The sequence below is a fragment of the Lutjanus erythropterus genome, chromosome 12 (genome assembly GCF_056507025.1).
Source record: "Lutjanus erythropterus isolate fLutEry1 chromosome 12, fLutEry1.hap2, whole genome shotgun sequence".
In the NCBI taxonomy this organism is placed as follows: domain Eukaryota; kingdom Metazoa; phylum Chordata; class Actinopteri; order Lutjaniformes; family Lutjanidae; genus Lutjanus; species Lutjanus erythropterus.
In genome coordinates, this window is record NC_139328.1 from 26270392 (window position 1) to 26290567 (window position 20176).

General features: G+C 36.9%; 1 protein-coding gene across 1 annotated transcript in view; it reads right to left on the reverse strand.

Annotated features, from left to right (window-relative positions):
• The window catches only part of LOC146318071 (receptor-type tyrosine-protein phosphatase N2-like), a 299017-nt gene that overhangs the window by 249480 nt on the left and 29361 nt on the right, over positions 1-20176 (reverse strand). Inside the window, exon 3 of the mRNA XM_084731518.1 lies at positions 354-467. Coding sequence (XP_084587644.1) covers positions 354-467 — 114 coding nt within the window. The remainder of the gene's footprint in view (positions 1-353; positions 468-20176) is intronic.

Below are 20176 nucleotides of genomic sequence, written 5' to 3' on the forward strand. Positions count from 1 at the left end.
TGACCATCCTTTGTCTGGAATAAATGTGTCTACTATTTACCTCACACTTTTGTTCATATGGTCTCTCAGTCCATATGATAAATTTGTAAAAGACACAGTTTAACAAAATGCAAAATTTTATTAGGAACATTTGAGCATGCTTTTTAGTTGATATATGGTACCTTAAAACATTTTAGAAATCCTAAAAGTTGTGAATCAAACTGAATTAATTAAATTAATTGTAAAGACACTGACTGCCCTGGCATTCAATGAATGTCAGCTTTTGTGCATATGAGAGCAGTGTGTGTGTGTGTGTGTGTGTGTGTGTGTGTGTGTGTGTGTGTGTGTGTGTGTGTGTGTGTGTGTGTGTATACCTCGGTTGGAGAGCTTCTCCAGCAGCGTCCTGAAGCGTTGCACTACAGATGGGGAGACATCATAGGTGTAAACCTCCTTCACTGGAACAGAGTGACACCTCCCAAACATACCATCTGTCAACACACAAACAGACGCTTTGAGTAGAAAATCTAACTCACTTTTATATTTAGCATTTCATTGACACTTTTAAAGACTACATGTGATCTTTCGTGTTTGGTTTTTAAGTTGATTTTGTTTGGGAGCCCTAACCCTGCATTAAAAATGACGTAACTGACCACATCACTCAGTCATAAACATTCATAAAGACCCCTTCATGTTCATGACAGGTGTCATGTCAGTGTTACACACATCTCTTCAAATAAAGTGTTACCAAAAGGTGTGTAAAAATGTTGTAATAAACAGGACACTTTCCAGCTTCAGGCAGGGTCGCATCCAACTCTCCTTCCCAGACTTTTTCCTGACTTTATCACCTTATTTTCAAACATAGGCCTCATGACACACCGTGTGACTTTTCACTCAGTCATACTTCCTTGTAAAAACCCACACAGTGGGCAGTGTGGCTGTGAGCTGTAGGAAAGGTCGACGACAGGCTGTCTCAGAAGATGAAGCTGTGGGTGGAGAAAGTGTCTAGAAAGATGAATCAAAGAGATATAAACAGACATATCTGAGCAGTGCTCACTACTACCTGTTGAACCTACATTGTAAAGAATAAGTGAGATTCTCATGCAGTAATAAGCCCTGCACAAGATTCGACCCTGTTCAGGGTTTATGTGACAGCTGGTATACACCTTAATTTTCTCTACATGTCACTCTGCACTTGGTCTATATTTGGTTGCATTTGGTGTACCTTAAATTAGAAGGACATATGAACTCTATAACACATTTCAATATTATGCTATATTGTCATCACCAGAGGGGAACCCTGAGGGCCCTCTAGGCCTTCAGACAAGGCCAAACATATCAGCATTTCAAATGTTACATTTAAATATATTAGATTTTAATTCTTTCATTTAATAATGATGCTATTCTCTTCTAATTCAAATTTGAACCTAATTTTCTATCAGGTTTCCTTCAGAAATGAAAGTGATACTGTCCTGAAAGCAGTGAAATAGAGTTATCTAATCAGATTTTTTAGTTATTGTCTCTGTCCAGAGAAAGGTTAGGGCTGGTTCACTCATTGGTTATACCAGTGGTTCCAAAACTTTTTCTGGCATGCTCTCTGTTCAGAAGCCAAAAAAGGTTTGTGCCCCTGTATCCCACATTTTTTAAAATCAATTATTAACAAAAATGCGGGATGCAACTGACGAAAAAAGCGTTTTTACTGATAAAAAGATTAGCAGCATAGAATCCCCAAACTCTTGTTTGTTCATTTCCCCTACATAGATCATATTAATTCAACTTTGTTTCATTCTTTATGTCTCCCCTGGCGTCCACCCTGCAGTGGCTCTTTCACTATATTATTTTGAAGACTGAAATTATGTTTGTCAGAAAACAATTTTCACTCTCGAGTCTTCTTTATTGAAGCCTCTTCCAATAGTGCAACACAGTAGACAGAGCTTTGTCGGTAGACAGAAATACTATTACTGGGGATATATGCTACATATAGTTATGTGTGAAGTACTGAAACAAGAGAAATAAGAATGAATAAAAGAGACTGAAGAGTGTGATACATATAGGATAATACAGCTCTTACTGACAAACACAAATTGAATTATAACTTATCCAAACGATAGTAACAGAGTAAATACTATTATCCTGTTCAATGCAAGTTAAAGTACAGAAAACTCTAGAAAAACATGGCTTATTCTGCTCTCATTGTCTGATGATTGCTGGCCTCTACTGGGTTTGACAGGTGACAACTAGACACCTGCTGTGGTCACAAGCTGTCTGACTGCCTGCCTTATTCCAGCAAAATCTTTTGCCATTTTGCTACTTTTCCGCTGTGTCTGACTAAGTTTTGGCCGAACTGAAGTCCCAGCTCTCATAGTCACAATCCGCCACTGGTCATCATAATATTAAACAGCGTTAGCACACATTAAGGAGTTTCCTCATATCATGCAAGCCTAATTTTCAGGTGACACAATAAAGCCTGCGGTAGATACCATTTAGGTCCACAAAAGTCATCACAGCAATTATATGCTATTTCTATAAAGAAAAGATCAAAGATCATTCCATCACTCAACATGTCCAACCAAGTTTTCAAGTTTTTTTTTTTTTTTAGCAATTTATTTGGTTTCACAAATATCTGTTGGAATGGTAGATTTTTCTAATTTGTCATCTTAAATTTGTAGCCACAATCAACCAAACATCCTCCAGCCCTTCCACAACCTTTCATTCTGAGAGGAACCTCAGCCTAAAAATAGAATTCACATCACACATCCATCTGCAGTCTTGGACAGCTCGATCAATACTTGGAGTTGTTTTAGTAGTAATGGCAGCAGTTATCGATCCACAGCAGCAGTGGAGAGAATGAAACTCTGAGCGCTTTGATGGATGTATACAGCTGAGAAATCACCACAAGACCCTGAAAACATGCTGCATCACATACAAAGCAACACATTTCAAGTATCCTTCAGGAGATGAGGCAGGTCTGAGATACCAAACTGTGTCAGTGATAATCCAGCTTTCTCTCTCCAAGTCACACAGAGTCAGTAATTTGTTTTCCATGTACATTTTGACTGGACCAGTATCCTTAAAACACAAATAATGGATTAGTAATATAAGCAATACAATACAAATTCAGCCACTTCACTCCAAAGGGTATTTTACCTCATTCGGTCAAATTATTGAAAATACCTCAGGTATTAATTGGCCACCCACTAGAAATTCTGTTTTTTATTGCTGTTTTTATATTGCTACAGTTACACTGTGGCACTGTGCAAAATTAATTAACTTTTTTGTCTTGGCTAGTCAACGTTCAAATTCTACCAGCCACTCACTAGATTACTATTGTTCTTTTTGGCTAATGAGTGAACCAGTCACTTGTATATTTTACTATTTGTCTGGTAACTGTGGTGATGAACCTAATCAATGCCTTGATTATGAGAGACAACAAACACTTTTTGAGGGGGCAGAAAAAGCAGCACAAGAAACCAGTCCAGGGTTTCTGTCCTGACTCCTGTCTGTGGTTTGGCTGAAGCTACAGTTGGGAAACCAAAAGAAGCAAGCCAATTTTTAAGCTATCCACTGAAAATAAAATCCATCCCCTCACTTCAGGCTTCCCTCCAAAGCCTCTCTCAAAACACATAAAGGCACACTGCCTGACCACTGGGGAAGAGTCCACAAGAAAGCCTCACTGTCAACACTAACCACGGGAAATTTTGGCTGCATTTTCTGCCATTCTTGTGTGACCTACAAGCTGTAGCTTTTGTAAAATTATTTGCGGAGCTTTGTAAAAGGTAGACCGGCCAATAATTTCATTCAGCCAAAATAAAATGATTGGAAGAGCTTATTACAGACATTTTACAGCCAAAGACAGTACTTTTTTTCTTTATTTCTCAGAGGAATCTATTGATTGCTGGTGGGATGAGATTTTCAATATATATAACAAAAACGCTTTAGAAATGCGTTACCTACTCTAGCTTTAAAGTCCATCTGAAGGAAAAAGGATTTTTTTCTTCTAAATACATAACGTGAAAATACTGGGAACTATGTAGTACTGAATTCTGGAGTTCGAAATCGTAAACTGGTGTTCATGATTCCTGCGATCAGGATTTTTTGGGTGGACCTGAAACATGGCTCTGTGACATGCTGGAGCCATGGTCCCTGAACACTATATAAGCCCCACGACCGGATATACAAACACCACCACCTCGCCCTCACCTCAGCGTCACTATAAGTCAGTTATGAAAGTACCTCGTTGGCTCTCTCAGTCCAAATCAGCCCAGCAGTTCACTTCAGTTCCAACAACCCGACACAGACAAAAAAAATACCACCCTGTCACAGTAAAGCTGCAAGACAGAGCGTCCATGTTTGGTCTTTTTCAGGTCATAGTGGTGTTTGACACCGAGACAGCAGAGTGGACATGCCCCCAGTGTTTCAGAGCAGAGAAAACTGCTCATTTTAATGATTTTGAGACTGAGGGATTTACCGAGGGATTTGTTTTAACCATTCAACTTTTGCTGGGTGGTTAATAACACAGAGTGATTTCAGTTAATTAAATGTAAATAAATACACCTCGTCTTGTGCTTCAAGTCACTTTAGAGTTTTTCTGTATTAAACCAAAACCACTATCATTACCCTACTTTAACAGTCCAGTCTCTAAGCATAAGTCGATTATGTTAAGTAAGGGTTGAACTGGCATTTCTTGTGTTTTTGTGCTTTATATTACAATTATTTGCAAGGCATTATTATTAATTTATACACTGAAGTACATTATTTATAGTAAAAGTGCAAAAGATGCAAAATGTGCTATAAATAACCTGTGCATGTACACATTTGTGTTGTCTGTATATTATTTCTGGCTCCTTTGTTGTGCATGCCTCTCACTGCATATCTGCATGTATACATGTGTGTGTGCATGTATGTGGGAGAGTGTGCATGTTGCATAACATCACTTGTACATGGTAATTCAGGCCTCTTGTCTATAAATAGCCTCTGCGTCACGGTGGCCGTCTCAATCAAACTGCAAGCTCCATTTAACAGGCAGCTGAGGATGACCAGCGGCTGGTCTGCACTGATGTAATTACTCTCAAATGTTTCACTGAGTGCAAATTCTCTTGTTTACAAATGAGACGGAAGGAATAGATGTGCCGCGGGTGTGCAAGGTAAAGTGAGATAAGTGAGGACGAAGGAAAAGAGAAAAGGGGAGACTTTCGGGTTTTTGGAAGTTGTAAGACTGCAAATTAGATCTGGAAATTGTGCAAATTTACACAAACTTCCTTAATATTACAAAAGTTTTATGCATGCTTGGGGCTCTTATTTGTTGTTGAATAAATGATGTGTCAAATAAAGATAAATGGTTTTGTCAAATGACGCAACCTTGCCAGGATATGATGAATAACTTTTTGTACAAAAGTTACAAGGTGCTTTGGAGAATCTGTCTCTCTCTCATATACAAGTGCATCATTTTGTTTACTTATTTTTCCAATTTCAACCTTATATAATAATCTTTCAGACGGAAACTTCATGATAAAAAAAGACAAACAAAGACAGAGTGACACCAAGAAAGAGCTGAGAGCTGAGACGAGAAAGAACATCCTTACAAGTCTCTTCCTTGGCTTCATTTACTTGCATCTCTGTATCTTTCAGGAACTGAATTATCCCTCATAATTAAACCCATCTAGTGCTACAGTACCATGGCCAAGATTAAAATTCAATTACTTTGACACTGGGGAACAGAGTGGCATAGACATTATAAATTTGGCTGTTCCTCAACAGGATTTTTTGGGTTTAAGCTTCGTGTGGCACCCTCCTGAAGTACCCTTGAATCCAATTTGTTCCAAGATTGCCTGAAAAAGACGATGCAAAGACAAATGTTGCGGTAATTTCGAAGTCAAACCTCAAGATTTTTAAGGTGCAATTCCTCTAATGGTGATTGAACAGCGACTGATAGTGAAAACTCTAGACTGATTTTAAATGAGTGGGAAAACAATCTGATTCTCTCTTGAAACACACAGGCTCTACATCTGTTCTACAGCAAACAACAGCCACAGAAGCAAATACCATTTCTGTGCATGTATTTGTCCTTTGAAAAAGATATTGAGGCTTAAAAAGAGGTCCATTTTGAGGTGTGCTTATTTGATTGACAGGTGTCTCTATCCAGCACAACATTAAGGATGAACCGATCTGATGCCTACCTGGCAAGAAAAAGTGATACAAAGTTGACTTCTTAGTATCTCAACCTCATTGTAAAGTGACTGTTAACATTTCTTGTTGGAAGGAAAAAATAACCTACCTGGACATGTAAAATGACTACAAAGCCAATTCATTTGTAGTAGTATTGTGTCTCTAATAGTTTGGATGTCTTGTTCCTGAGTAGGAGGGCTGTAGGGCCACTTACAGTTCATGTCTGTGCAGTAAAAGGTCCACTGACTCAAAAATCTATCTATGGCTGTGGGGTCATTGGAGTTACAGATGGCAATTACACTGATATGATTTCATTTAAGAAATTAAGTTTATCTGACATGCATTTTTCACACGAAGTAAATATTTTTTTTGGTTGCCAAGAACTGATGCTTTACATTTCCCTCACTGGCAGCCAAAAATAGATTAAGAAATGTAACTTAGAGTGGAAACACTACATTTAGCTTAATTATAAAACAGATGAAGAAACTTTATGTAACTGTGTTCCAGCCATGACTGACTGATATCCAATCAACTTAATAAGATCAGTAACAGCCCTGATACAGATGTGGTGGATTAGATACAGCCCCGTTTTCTACTTGGCATAAACATCACACCAGATTTGCAATATATCCTCTGGAGATAAAATGTTTGAAAATTTCATATCACGAGTATAGTGATCAAAATGATCACTGTTATCATTATCGTGTTATCATGTTTATTGCTAATCACAATCTGGCCTTAAAAATGTGATCTTATAGACCCTATCAGAAACTCTAAAATCTCTCGCCTCAAAGTAAAACATAGTCTAAATGATAACGACTGACTGATGCTAAAATTGATGCATCAATAATATTGGAACTATGACAAAGTGCAAAAAAGAACAACAGATCCTGCGTAAACTATTGTACCACAAGCCTTTTTTCTCCTTCAGCTCTGATCTCATATAAACTGTGTCTCCCAGAAGGAACATCTTGAATTATCTCTCATAATTACACTCATGCATAGCTAAGGCTCTGCAATTTATCCCAGTTCACTACCAGAGGGCCGTAATTCAGAGCCAGACATGTCTTCTTGTGATTTATGGTCCAGATTAGAGCAGAATGAGGATTCACAGGGCCATTCTCAGAAGCACAGTGTATTAAGATGGAGGAGATGGACCGGCAATGCTGTCCAGATGTTGCTATCAGTTGCCACAGTTATATATAACCATCCCTCAATGAAAATAACAAAATAAAATTGGAGGAAACTTTTCTTGTTTTATTTATTTATTTAATTTTATAATAAACTTGCACTCTCCACTGCTGCTCGTTCCTTTTATTCTGCATGGCACAGCCCTGTAGAGGTCAGATTATGTTGTTGTTATGGCCATAATGTGTCCATGTAAAATAAGCCCCTGATGAAGAAACAGAGCCATTGAATATATTTACTATTAATATTAATGTTTTTAAATAATATTATAAGGATCCTTTAGTACTTTTGTAACTTGTACCTGAATTCTGGGTTCCTCTGTTTCTATTTTTATCTTTATGTAGCTGACTTTTTGCATCATTGTTTATTTGTTTCTTCAATCCTGTGTTTTAAAGCATTCAGTATTCATTAAAATGCTATATATACACATGATCCTTATGGCAGATTGCAATATTGATCCACAGTGATTTTCTTCCTAAACCCATTTCATTCCATTCCACAACAATGTTAACTGTTCATACCATGAAGCAAAGAAGCGCACTGCTTTAAAACTGTAACAAACCAACAAGGCTGTTCTCATTCTCAAGTCTTCAAATACGTTTGGTTATGGCCCTCAGCGACTCATACAGACTCAAAAGCTGAATCTATACTCGTCAGTTGACATAATAAAGAGCAAAAAAGTCTGTGTTCCAGGGAGAGGAGGTGGATGGATGGCTCAAACAAACACAGGACTTCAACCCAGAAGACCGGGGTCCCTGTCCCACATGAAAGCAAAATGATTTTTAAGTGGATTTTCCCCTTTCCTTTAAAGTTGAATATGGCTTTTTTGTGCTTGTTAAAGGTATATAAAGTTGCAAAGCCTGAAGTCTATGCCAAAGGGAGTTGCTCAGTACCAGAGAAAACACTGCTCCTGAACTGCTTGAAATGCATCATTTGTAATCCAGCCGTTGTTCATTACTTAGTGACATCACTAAGGAACACATCTGAATTATGTGCACATAGTTTGGACCAGAATTTAAAATGGACTTTGGGCCTTAAAGAGAGATAAGCTAAAAATGTGTTTCAAACAGAGGGTGAATAAATTCTAACAAGTTAAGTTTACTTGAAAAATGTGAGGAAACCGATTGCCTGGAAAAAAATAAGTAAAGCAACTTAATTTTATCAAGTTTTGTTAACTTATCATGTGTTTAAACTGAACATGCATTGTTTGAGTAAGCAGTACTTACTGAACAATGTGAGCACTTAATATATTTAAGTAAAGTCAAATTCAATCATGCTGTTACAACTCAAAAACTGAGTAAGGTGAACTTAACCAAAGTAAATAAGCACTATTTAAGTGTAAATAAAATACACTTACTATAGTTTAGTACAGTCAACTTAAAAATAAAACAACTCACAAAATGTGCAGTATAAAAAAATCTGATTTATTTACTGTTTTTCAGAAAGTTCAGAATATTTGTGCACAATAGGAAAAATATTAACATTGTTTATGTAACACTCTTCATATAATAAGATCACTGAATAAAGGCTGAACATGCTGTTCATTCTAAATCTTGTTAACTCAATTCACAGTCATTTACATTCAGAGTAGAAAGAAACCACAGAGAGTCAAGACTGGGCCTGAATGATATGGAGGAAATACATAAAATAAACTACTAAAATTAAAAGTGTGTTACCCCACTTACAAATTGTATCATTAAATTACAGCTCCTGTAATGTGAATAATAGTATTTAGAGTAAGTATAACAAAAGTCTATGTCACTTTCCTGAATAACGTCTCACAGCAACAAACAGACCTGCCAACATTTAGTCTACCTGGTTTAAAACTGGTCAACAACCATAACAAGGTTTCCTTCATGGATGATTGTAATGGTGTTCAGCTCTGGCCATCTGTCTTCAGTCTGTCCTCAGAACCCTGACAGGAACCTGAGTGAAGTTATCTGCTGTGTCAGAAACCTGCATTTGAAAATAAAGAACACACGGAAACAAATGTAGGTAGGATGTTATGACACAGTTAGTGTGTACACTCTGTTACTGATTGTCCTATGGTAGGGCACAAAAATGAAGGAAAATGATAGATAGAGAATGAAACTGGGCAGACTGGATTCAAAATAAAATAATTTATTTCCATTTATTTGACTTTGGTGAATTTTTAGTGTGTTAAACTTACCAAAAAGTCAGGGAAAAAAATATCAGCCAATGGTACATTGCACAATTTTGACATCAGAACTCAGCTTTAGCTCTCAGGCATCAGACGAAATGACATTGTTCTTTAGACTAAAGAGGCTTCAGGTCTCAGACAAAATTAAATGCCTCAGCAAAAAGAGACCTCAAACAAAATTACTTAAAACTAGATTACATCACAACTAATGACCAAGAGGCCTCAAGACAAACATCATTTGTTTGCAAAGTTTTCTTCATGACCTGAAACCTTTTAGTCTGAAGTATACTGCTGTTTTTTTCTGAAAACCAAGAAGTCAAGCTGAGGTCTGATGATGTCCTAAAATGTACACCATACCATGGTCATAATGTTATTTTGACTGTACTTACTAAGAAGCTGAGGACAAACTCACTGGGAACTCAGTGAACCTGTATCTCCAAGATACAGGTTCAGCAGTGCATGTTGTGGTCTTGGATCTTATGGGAAAGATGACAAAAGAGAGTAAGTAAAAGTCAAGAAAATGCAGTGTGTGAAAATGTAATATACATACATCATGTGAAAAGAAGAGTAGTGTATTTCACATAGTCTTTCAGTTATTAAGAAAAATACATATATGCCTTGGTATGCAAATCATTTTTTATGCAGCTTCTCATTATTAGTCAGTGTTTCCTAAAGCTCAAGATGATGTCCTCAGATGTCTTGTTTTGTCCACAATATATTCAGTTATTGTCATAAAGGAGTAATGAAACCAGAAAACATTCACAAACCTAAATTCTGACTTCATTATATTAAAGAAAAAAAAACTCCTCCATTAATTAATCGATTAATTGTTGCAGCTCTGCCATGACACACTCTAAATAAATAATTTATCAGTCATTTAAATAATATTATGAAACAGAGTAATCAACTATGAAAATAATGATTTCTTGTGGTGTGGTTGAATACAGCAGTAGTGGGTCATATCTGACATTATGTGAACAGTGCAGGTGTACTATAAACTCTAAACACTTACCGACATCAACGTTAACGTCCACTTTTGCTTGAGTGTAGTGAAACTGGGATGATATACTGAGGCGCCGCCTGCCTCTTTCCCTTTGAACAGCCAAGTTTGCTTCGTCGTTTCAGTCGACTTTGCGCGCCATGATGGTAAGTTTTCTTCTTCTTCGTGTTTTTGCTGGTTGCCAAACAACGGCAGGACCTGTTGGTGCAATACCACCACCAACAGGTCTGGAGTGTTATGTGCACAGTCCTGTTTACTCCGAAAAACCAAGTAAATATTAGCGAAAGACACAAGTATGACAGCAAAAAGTACAGATAACTTAGTTTATGCAAGTTAAGTTAGAATACTTGTGTAACTTAAGTAAAATGCATTATTTAATCTAAGTAAGGATAACATTTGCATTTACAGTGCAGGTATGACCAGTATGAGAAAAATAATGTGTTTTTTAACCACAAAAGCATGTAAGCCTGTTTTAATAGAAACCTAAAATAAAGGTATGAGCTTGAAAATAAGCATTATATGGACATTTTACAAGTTTTAAGGTACATTAACCATACAGGCATCACATGACTTATGACTTGTTTCAGTGGCGCCACATGATATATATAACTTATTTTAACCTGAAATATCTTTTCCTAAACCTAAGCAAGTAGTTTTGGTGTTTTTACCCATAACCAAACCGCAATCACATGTTAAAAAGGGTTTCTGCTAAAGAGTGCCGTGTGCATCAGTATGAGACGCCAAAGGGGTGTGACAGAAACAGTGTCGGTTGGGATGAGAGCATGTTGAATCAACACCTGCAGCTTCATGAAATTCCTCCTGCTTTTGCTAAGTTGTGTCATGCCAATGCACAAAAATGCACAATTTTTAACTTGCTTGGAAACAGCAATACATAACACAAAGCTGCTATGCCATAAAATCATCTTCAATCAATCGTCATAGTGTATGCTTTAGTGTTAGAATGAAAAGTTTGTTGTGAACACAAGGACAACATAGTGTGTTTTTCTGGACTGCGTTGTTGAGACACATTGACTGAAAGAAGCAAACACCGTCCTGCCTAATGAACTGGATTAAGACGTCTTAATGGACCTGTTGCCTCTGGGGACCCGCACCAGTCCCTCACAGAATGGGCACAACGAGATCAATGGCATCTGCCATCGTTTGGCAGGGTCTGGGCTGCTTTGACTGGATAGAAAGTACAGGACTTTCTTCATACCCATCAAAAACTGGCTCGGGGTCTCATGGTTTTTACTGTGCTAGAACAGGCTGCTATGGATGCATGCAGTTTTTGTTCTGTGAGTCTGCTGGAACTGAATTCATGGTATTGGGAGAGTAGGAGGGGCGAGAGATGTATTACGTTGTTTTTGCATTATGGTAGTTAATTTAAATCTGCAAGCAAATCTTGTAAGAAAGATGGTTTAACTGAAATAGACCGACAGGATTAAGGTGAGAAAGAGACTGCTGAAATGATTAATCAATTAACTGATCAGCAACTATTCTGATGATCTGATAATCTAGTCAGTCATTTTTTTTTAAGGGAAATGAGGTTTAATTGATTTTGGGTCCCCAGATTCAGTCTTGATACTTGTCTTTATTTACATCAAACATCTCTGGATTTTGTACTGCTAGTTAAACAAAATAATGTTAGGCTCTGGAAAATTGTGACACATAATTTCATGAGATTTTATGGACTGAATAATTAATTGATTAATCAAGAAATAATCAGAAGACTCATCAATGCTGAAAATAATCGAGATAAGATTTCAAGCCCATCAAGAGTTACGACTTTATACTGGCGCGAGTGGTGTCCACTACAATGAGCCCTGCACAAGATACCAAACACACCTGGAAACACCTTCATTTTTAAAACCTCCTGCATGTGGGCGCACAGACAGGCACAAGTTCAGTTGGAAAAATGACTCCACCAGTGTAACATGCCACTGGTGTCACCCGCGCCATCTGCTGTGCACCTGGTGTAAATAGATTATGTCTACAGACACGAACAACATCAACAACTTGAAAGTTATCCCTCTTATTTTATTTTATTCTGCAAAATGGCAGTTGCGTAAAAGCCACACCCTTTGCTGATATTTCATTCCAAAACTGAAAATGACTTTTGAACAGCAGAAAATTTGTCGAAGTAATTATTGAGTCATTGGTGCTGATCCATAACCCATCAGCACAGACAGTATGTCAGTTTAATGAGATGTGGCAATTGCCCTTTTAGTGACATGGAACAATCTTAAGGCAGACTAGTGCAAATACTTTGATTAGCTGTTCAGACTTGACTCCTTATTTTGTTGAACTGACGCTGCCTTTTATATGATCATATCATGAATTTTGGCTACTTGTAAACTTTGTTTTATTTATTCCAGTCTGATCTACAGGATGGCTGAAAAAAAAAAGTCAACCTAAGTATCCTTCCTTCATTCAGTCATTTTCAAGAATGTGGTTAAGTAAAAGTTAAAGTAACTTCATTATAATGCAACAGGAGTACAGAAACAAGAAGTTCCCTCAAAGGGAAAATCACACACTTTTGATCGATAACTCTACCCACAGCCGCCAATTAGTCTAATCCGACAGGCGTACAGCAAATGCGACGATGATGGTGGAGGCTGTGTGAGATCATTAAACAAATACACTCAGGCTTCCAACTCCACTGAAGTGTTCAGAGTTCATCTCCGTCCTGACCACAGATCTCATTAGTGGTGTGCTCCTTTAAAGCAAGAGGACTAGAAACTAACTTTTCCACCACTTCTTTATTTGATCCACACAGTTTGCACATGATTTTATCTCATTCTGAGGTTTCTCAATGGACTAAGTCACTGAAGATTAGTCTAGTACGTTGGTGGTAGAGCTTTATGCCTGATAAAAAAAATCACACTACTTTAAAATTCATTTTATTTTTAAGCATTAAAAGACATACGTCATTTGGATAATTCACATTTATTAATTTAACATAGCAATAACCAGTAAATTATGTAGATATTGAGATTTTTTTCTTTATGTATATTCTTTCCACTCACAGTTTATATATATATATATATATATAAATAAATGCATTTCTTTTATCCAAATTTATTGAGCCACAAGCAACATCATTTAAATCAACAATTTTAATCGATAAAATGCAGATTGATCATTAAATTTAGATATTGTGAAGATATTTTCAGCCCTTGCTGTGGGGTGAAACATGTACATGTTCAGCAGACAACATGCAACAGGGCACAGATGGGTAATGGGCCAGTCTAGCCCTGCTCCTCTTGCGCCTGTTGCCATGGCAATTTCCATCGAGTGCTTTTTGTCCCTCGCAACTAATCAAGGGGAAGCAGCGTAGGGGGGCTGAAACGGAGCACCGTCCTTTGTCACTGTGTGTTCGTGTGTGTGTTTTGTCAGGGATTGGCATGTGAATCCCCTGGCTTGATTTGTTGAGGATACTGGGCTGCGTTCAGCAGAGCAGTACAATAAAGGCTGTTACAAACCGTGTTGTCAGGAAAGCGTTCTGATAAAATATATGAAAATGAAATTTTCATGAAAAATGTACTGCACGTAGCATTTACTTCTAAAGATTCAGTGCCACGTAGGGTTTGTAAATGATGTTCTTAAAAGGTGTAATCTGTAAGATTTTTCAGTCTCTTTGCACAAAATGATAATGATAATATTTTTTGAGTGGGGTTCAAGAGTGTCGTTGGTCATTATCAGTTGCCAGGATTTCAAGCAGCACTGAAGTGGGGTGGTTGTGGTGGTGGTGGTGGGGTACTGTCCAGATACCAATAAATCAATAAATTATATGCAGAGAAAAGGAAAAATAAAACAAAAATGAAATAAAGAAATAAAGATAGACAGATCAAAATCAGATAAAGGAGGGGCGCCTTAGAGAAATATGTTTTCCATAATTCCCAATTTTCTTCAAATTTAGTTTTCTGTAGCCTTATAGAAAAAGTAATTCTTTCCATTACAAAAATTTCATAGATGATATCATACCAGTCCTCAATGGATGGTCTGCCTGGTTTGAGCCATGTCCTAGTGATTGCTAGCTGCTACACTCAGTATCCCAAATAGGTATTTAGCTTTTGTGTTTGTCGATATTGAGTGTGATATCCCAAAAAGGAGTTCATCCCAGTTAAAATCTGTTTTTGACCCAAATATAACTCTTAATTCTGTGCAGATCTTTAGCCAAAATGTGGTTATAATTGGGCAAGCCCAAAACAGGTGAAAGTGATTGACTTCCTTGGAGCCACATTTCCTCCAGCAGCCGGGGGAGCCTGACTGATGAGATTTCTGAACTGGTGTAATGAAGTATCTGCAAAGACTCTTCCAGGCAAAGGTTCTCCATGAGATCGAGTTCGACATCTTCCACTGAAATTCACAATATCTAAGCCAAACTTGTTCTGAAATACGCATATTTGTTTCTTTGTCCCACTTCTGTTTTATATACATAATGCTTGCCATTTTAGCTTCCTGTAGTCCTTTATACAACTTTGAAATGATTTTTAGTCCAGAATCAATGTATAAGCACAAATAAACACTTTCAATAACTTATTATCAAACACCTTCTAGTTTTAAAATGTTTAAAACTAAAGTTTCTTGCACCTTTAACTACATTTCCATTTCTAGCAAGAATATACAATAAAATGTTTTAAAATGTCTTCCTCCACATGTAAACGCTTAAACTTACAAAGGCTAGTAATACTATAACCAGATATATGTACCAACATGAACTATATGTAAGATAGATTGGACTCATCTTTTCCCTATCGCAGTCAATAAAGATAATCCATGCTTGCTGCGTGGCAGAGTATACAACTGGAACTTCAGGGTTCTTCAACAGCTCCTCAAAACAGCAAAATATGTCATTTGTCCCTGCCAATGGACAACTCATAAAAGTGTTTTTGGATCTGACAACCTCTTGGGGTGCTAATAATGACCAATACTGCTGTTGTTCTTGAAGGAACAGTCTTGTATCTTGTGAACAGTCTGGCAGAACAAAAGTGTAACAAATTCTCGACAACAAATTCAGTTCAAGAATCTAACAAAAACAGTCAACTGGTTTTAATTTAGGACAACCTCATTGTCCTGAAATTCACCTATTTTCAGATTTGCAGACTCTTGGGAGCTTGAGTAAATATCTTCTGTAATCTTTTTTGGAAAGCGTTCCTCCTGGGCTTTTGATTTATTGTAAAAAAAATCAGTGGGTCATAATGTTTTATACACTCTGTGTATCATATAGGAGTAATAACACTTATCTCCAGCACAAAATGCAGTTCAGCTCTCCTCTTGCTGAGTTAACTAATGCCAATTAAAGCATAACTGGAGGCCGTATTCTCTGCTGGAAATTAGTGTTTCCATGCTGAGCAAGCTTCTTCAAGATGAGCTCTATTACATCTTTGACAGTAAAGCCGAGGGACCCAATCAACACCTGGGGGCAAACAGCCGCTCCACGTTGAAGCAGCAGATGGAAGACATGTCCCAACTGGACTAATAGTTGCATGTTCACCAAGAAATCCTATAATGCAAAACAATATGATATTTTCAGCCTTTTTTTTGCCTCGTTTCCCCTTAAAATGAAGCTGAAGCTTTCTGTTATATTTTCAATCATTTAAAGTAGTGAAATGTTTCAGTACCTCACAAGGACAAGCACAAAACTGTGTAGTAGTTTTTGTCTACTACTACTTTTCCATCCTGTTAATTACTTCACAGATCTTCTAAAAGAGTGTCTTTAAAATGGCTCTATGCCAAAACATTAACCTGCTGAGTAGCCACAACTTTCACTGAGACATGCAGACTCCGACCTTTGAACAGGCAACATATAAGTTATTTAGAATTCCAGCTTTTGTGAGTGTCTCCAATAATAAAGACTTCTCTATCTATAATACTGTTGCAGAGCTTCCAGATTATAGCAATGTTTAAATTGAAAAGTTTGGACTTATCCTCCCAATTATTGCTTTGTTATTATGTTTTTACAGTTAGATGAATACAGGACGCTTGCTAACGATATCATCACACTAGTCTGCATGCCTTAAATGTACACTATACTTTTTTAAATTAATTTTTACTTTGTAAATCTCTGCAGGTTGCATCTGGCAGTTGTGGTGGTACTGTAACTGTTTCCTGGTGGAGATCTGTACTCTAGTAAGTGTACCCCATTATTCTGTAGTTTTAATAAGGTACATATTCATTTCCTGAAAGCACTTTAGGTTTATCCTGATACATTTCCCAACACACACCAAATTAAACAGCAGGAATGACCAAAGAAAGAGGGCAAAATTTAGTGTGTCAGAGCTTAGTACATAAAACTTCCAGCATGCAGTAAGACAGAGTGTGATTAGAACAAATTCTCCAGATCCAAAAAGACTGTTTATGCAAACAAAAGCAGAAAGCAAGACTGATTGAGCTTTCTCCACATCGTTGGTCGTCTCCCATCTGAAAATATTAGCAAAGCTTGGATAACCTCAACGCTTCTCTGAGGCAGCACTGCTGAGCAAACTTACAGTGCAAATATGATCCATCACAAAGCAGAGAAGATCAAGTCACTGGGGGTAAAACTCTGATTAATCTATTGAAAGGCTGAATGATCATCAGAAAAAACAGAGGTTGCACTGAAGACAAGCTTGTGCTCGATCTGGTCCAGATAAATTAAAGGAACAGGAGACGATGTTTGGTCTTTTCTGTTACCTGTTTGTCATGGTACGAATATATTTGATTAGAACTGGTTTTATGATTTCTTATGATTTATTTTGTGAAATCTGCGTAAAGACCAGTGATGTTAGCAGCGTAACTGTTTGGGGAAATACTGATAATTTGAAAATTTTAATTATAAATGCAAAAATTCTGAAAGAAGCATTAATCCATTTCATTGAACATTTGTGACTAAAATTTAAAAAAACACCCCTCCAGTAAATAAAAGATGACAGATTGGATCACTGTGTTAGGACAGGAATTATACCACAGCTACAATAAATTACCCACACGGACAGTTTTGTATGCCCTGTTTTGAACTGGCTGTTGTGCCCTTAAAAGAAAGAAGCAAATGTTTTTTCTTCCACTAATGTCTGCTCTGTTAGCTTCACCCTCTGCACTTTTCTCTGGTGGTTTCTGAGATGGAGGGGCTGTCAGAGTCTCTTGCTCATGAAGTTACAAAACAATCCATTGTAGCTCAGAAGAGTGTCTGTACATGTGGGATAATAATACAGCTGACTGGCAAATATGTTTCAATAATGCATGTATTGTCAGATATATTTTAATGCTTTAAAATAAAAACTTTTAAAAAATGTTTTAGCAGCCACCCTACTGTAATTTCTGAGGACCCCCTGTTGAAGGCCCATGCTGTCCACTATAAGTATTAATACACATGTTTTTAAGTATTGTTGCATAGTGTTCACTATGAACTATGATCTGATGGGCTGCTACTTAGCAGCAAACAGAAAGCAGAAAACTGGTTAGTTAATTTGGTGGTGGTCAAAAACCCTTGAATACTGTCACACTCACACAATATATGGTGAATTAACAGTATGATAAATCAGATTTATAATTCAGTGTGTATCTGATCCACCAAACAGCACTTATTTCATTGAGTCATCCAAAATGTAAATCCTGTATGTAAATATATTTTATCTTTATGGAAGAAGATAATTAGCCACATGATGCTTTTTAACTTGTGTTTCGAGAGTTTAGTGTTTTTGCTGACATGTAAGGAATAGTTAACACGTCATATTTCTTAAAGGGGGTTTGGTGTATTATTTTCCTTGGAGAGCGCAGGGAGCTTCTGTTTAATTCAAACTGCTTACACTGTATGTAATTTGCTTAACATTACTGCTACAGTAACGTTATGATAAGGTTGACTGACACTGACCGTGGTTAGTTATTGGTTTGATTAATGGCTTACAGTTTCACACTGTAAAGACTGCCTTGGTACTGATTACTGACAGTGGCTGATCAGGCTAATTATCAGCTGATTGTAAAAATACTGTTTTGTCTTTATACAATGTAATTATAACTTACTGTTATTGCAGCACGGTTTTTGGCCTTTGTGCCCTACATTTTGGCCATAATTAACCACTTAAGTGCACCAAAGTGGCCTTGCCCTAAAAATTACTTAAGTCCAGGGTTACATGATGTAATATTGTGATAACCTACATCGCATTAAATTGAATTATCATCAAGCAAATAAGGTGTTGTATTTACAAATAGACTCAAACAATGCATACATTTATCACTGACACATGCTTAAGATATGCTATCACACAGTGCCACCACACCTTAAGTTAAATCTGGGTTAAACAAACACAACAAAGCTTTTATTTCTGATTCACACCAGACTCTCTGCTCTCTGGACAGAAACTACGCCCTCATCCTCAAATGTCTGTGTGAAAGTTTGCGTGACACCATTCACATAAAGTTAGCATGAAAACAATGATGTATCAGACTTGTAAATCTACAACACAAGTTCTACTTCAAAGCTGAATATCTTTATTCAGTCAAGTCCCTCTGTGTTGGAAATCTCAGTTTAAAGAAGGCTGTGCATCTACTGCATTATCACACAATTTATATGAACTGGATATAAAGTAAACTTTGATGTACTACCTCAAGGAATTTTTGGGTCTCTAGAGGAAAAATTCCCCCTGATTCTTCCTTTAATTTCTTAAATACTACGATATCTTAATAACTAAATAATTATCATGGACGCAGGAAAATGAACAGTGGTAATTATTTTATATTTAATACTGAAGGCTTAAAAAAGAGGAATGATTCATGAATTAACTGACTGACAGCGCTACCTATTTTGCTAACTGAAATGACCAATAATATTCTGGCTCCAGCCCCTCAAATGTGAGGATTGGATGCTTCTCCTCATCATACATGACAGTGAAGTGAATCAGGTTTGTTTGTTTGTTGGGTTTGGGACTGTATGAAAGTCTCCATCAATCATGACCTTCTCCCTACATGGACCCATCCTTTATACTACTAAGGCTGCAAATAATGATTATTTTTATTGTCAATTTATCTGTCGATTATTTTCTCAATTAGTTAATTAGTTGTCTAGCCTATAAAATGTCAGAAAAAGGTAAGAAAATGTTGATCGATGTTTCCCAAAGCACAAAATTACGTCCTAAAATGTCTTTCTTTGTACACAAACAAAAAATATTCACATATGAGAAGCTGGAAACAAATAATTTTGCCTTTTTTCCTTTAAACAAAACAGATTAATCAATTATCAAAACAGCTGGCAACTGATTCATAATTGATTGATCATTGCAGCCCTATATACTCATGTTCAGTGCCATGAAAAAAAGAAAAATTCTTATCCATGTATGCAAATCTATAGATTAAGTTTTCATTACTATTTCACATGATGATGGAAGACGTCAGTGTGGGCTGTGGGGAATTACAACGGCCATTTTCTGACATTTCTTTCTTCCGCACAAAATGATTAATGAATTAATCAAGGAAAAAAAAACTCTGCAGATTACTCAACAAAATCGTTTTCTGCAGCCCTGGTTAAAACATATAAAAACAGACTGAGTGAGTGAACTTTAAGTGAGTAAGTATAATTGACAGGCAGCCATCCTTATCTCCGTGGCCAGGCTCAGCTACATGCTGGGCCAAGTCAGCAGAGGTTTCTACACTGCAAAAAACGGCCACCTGAATAGACAGTTATTTATGAAATGCTTATATCCGATTTAATC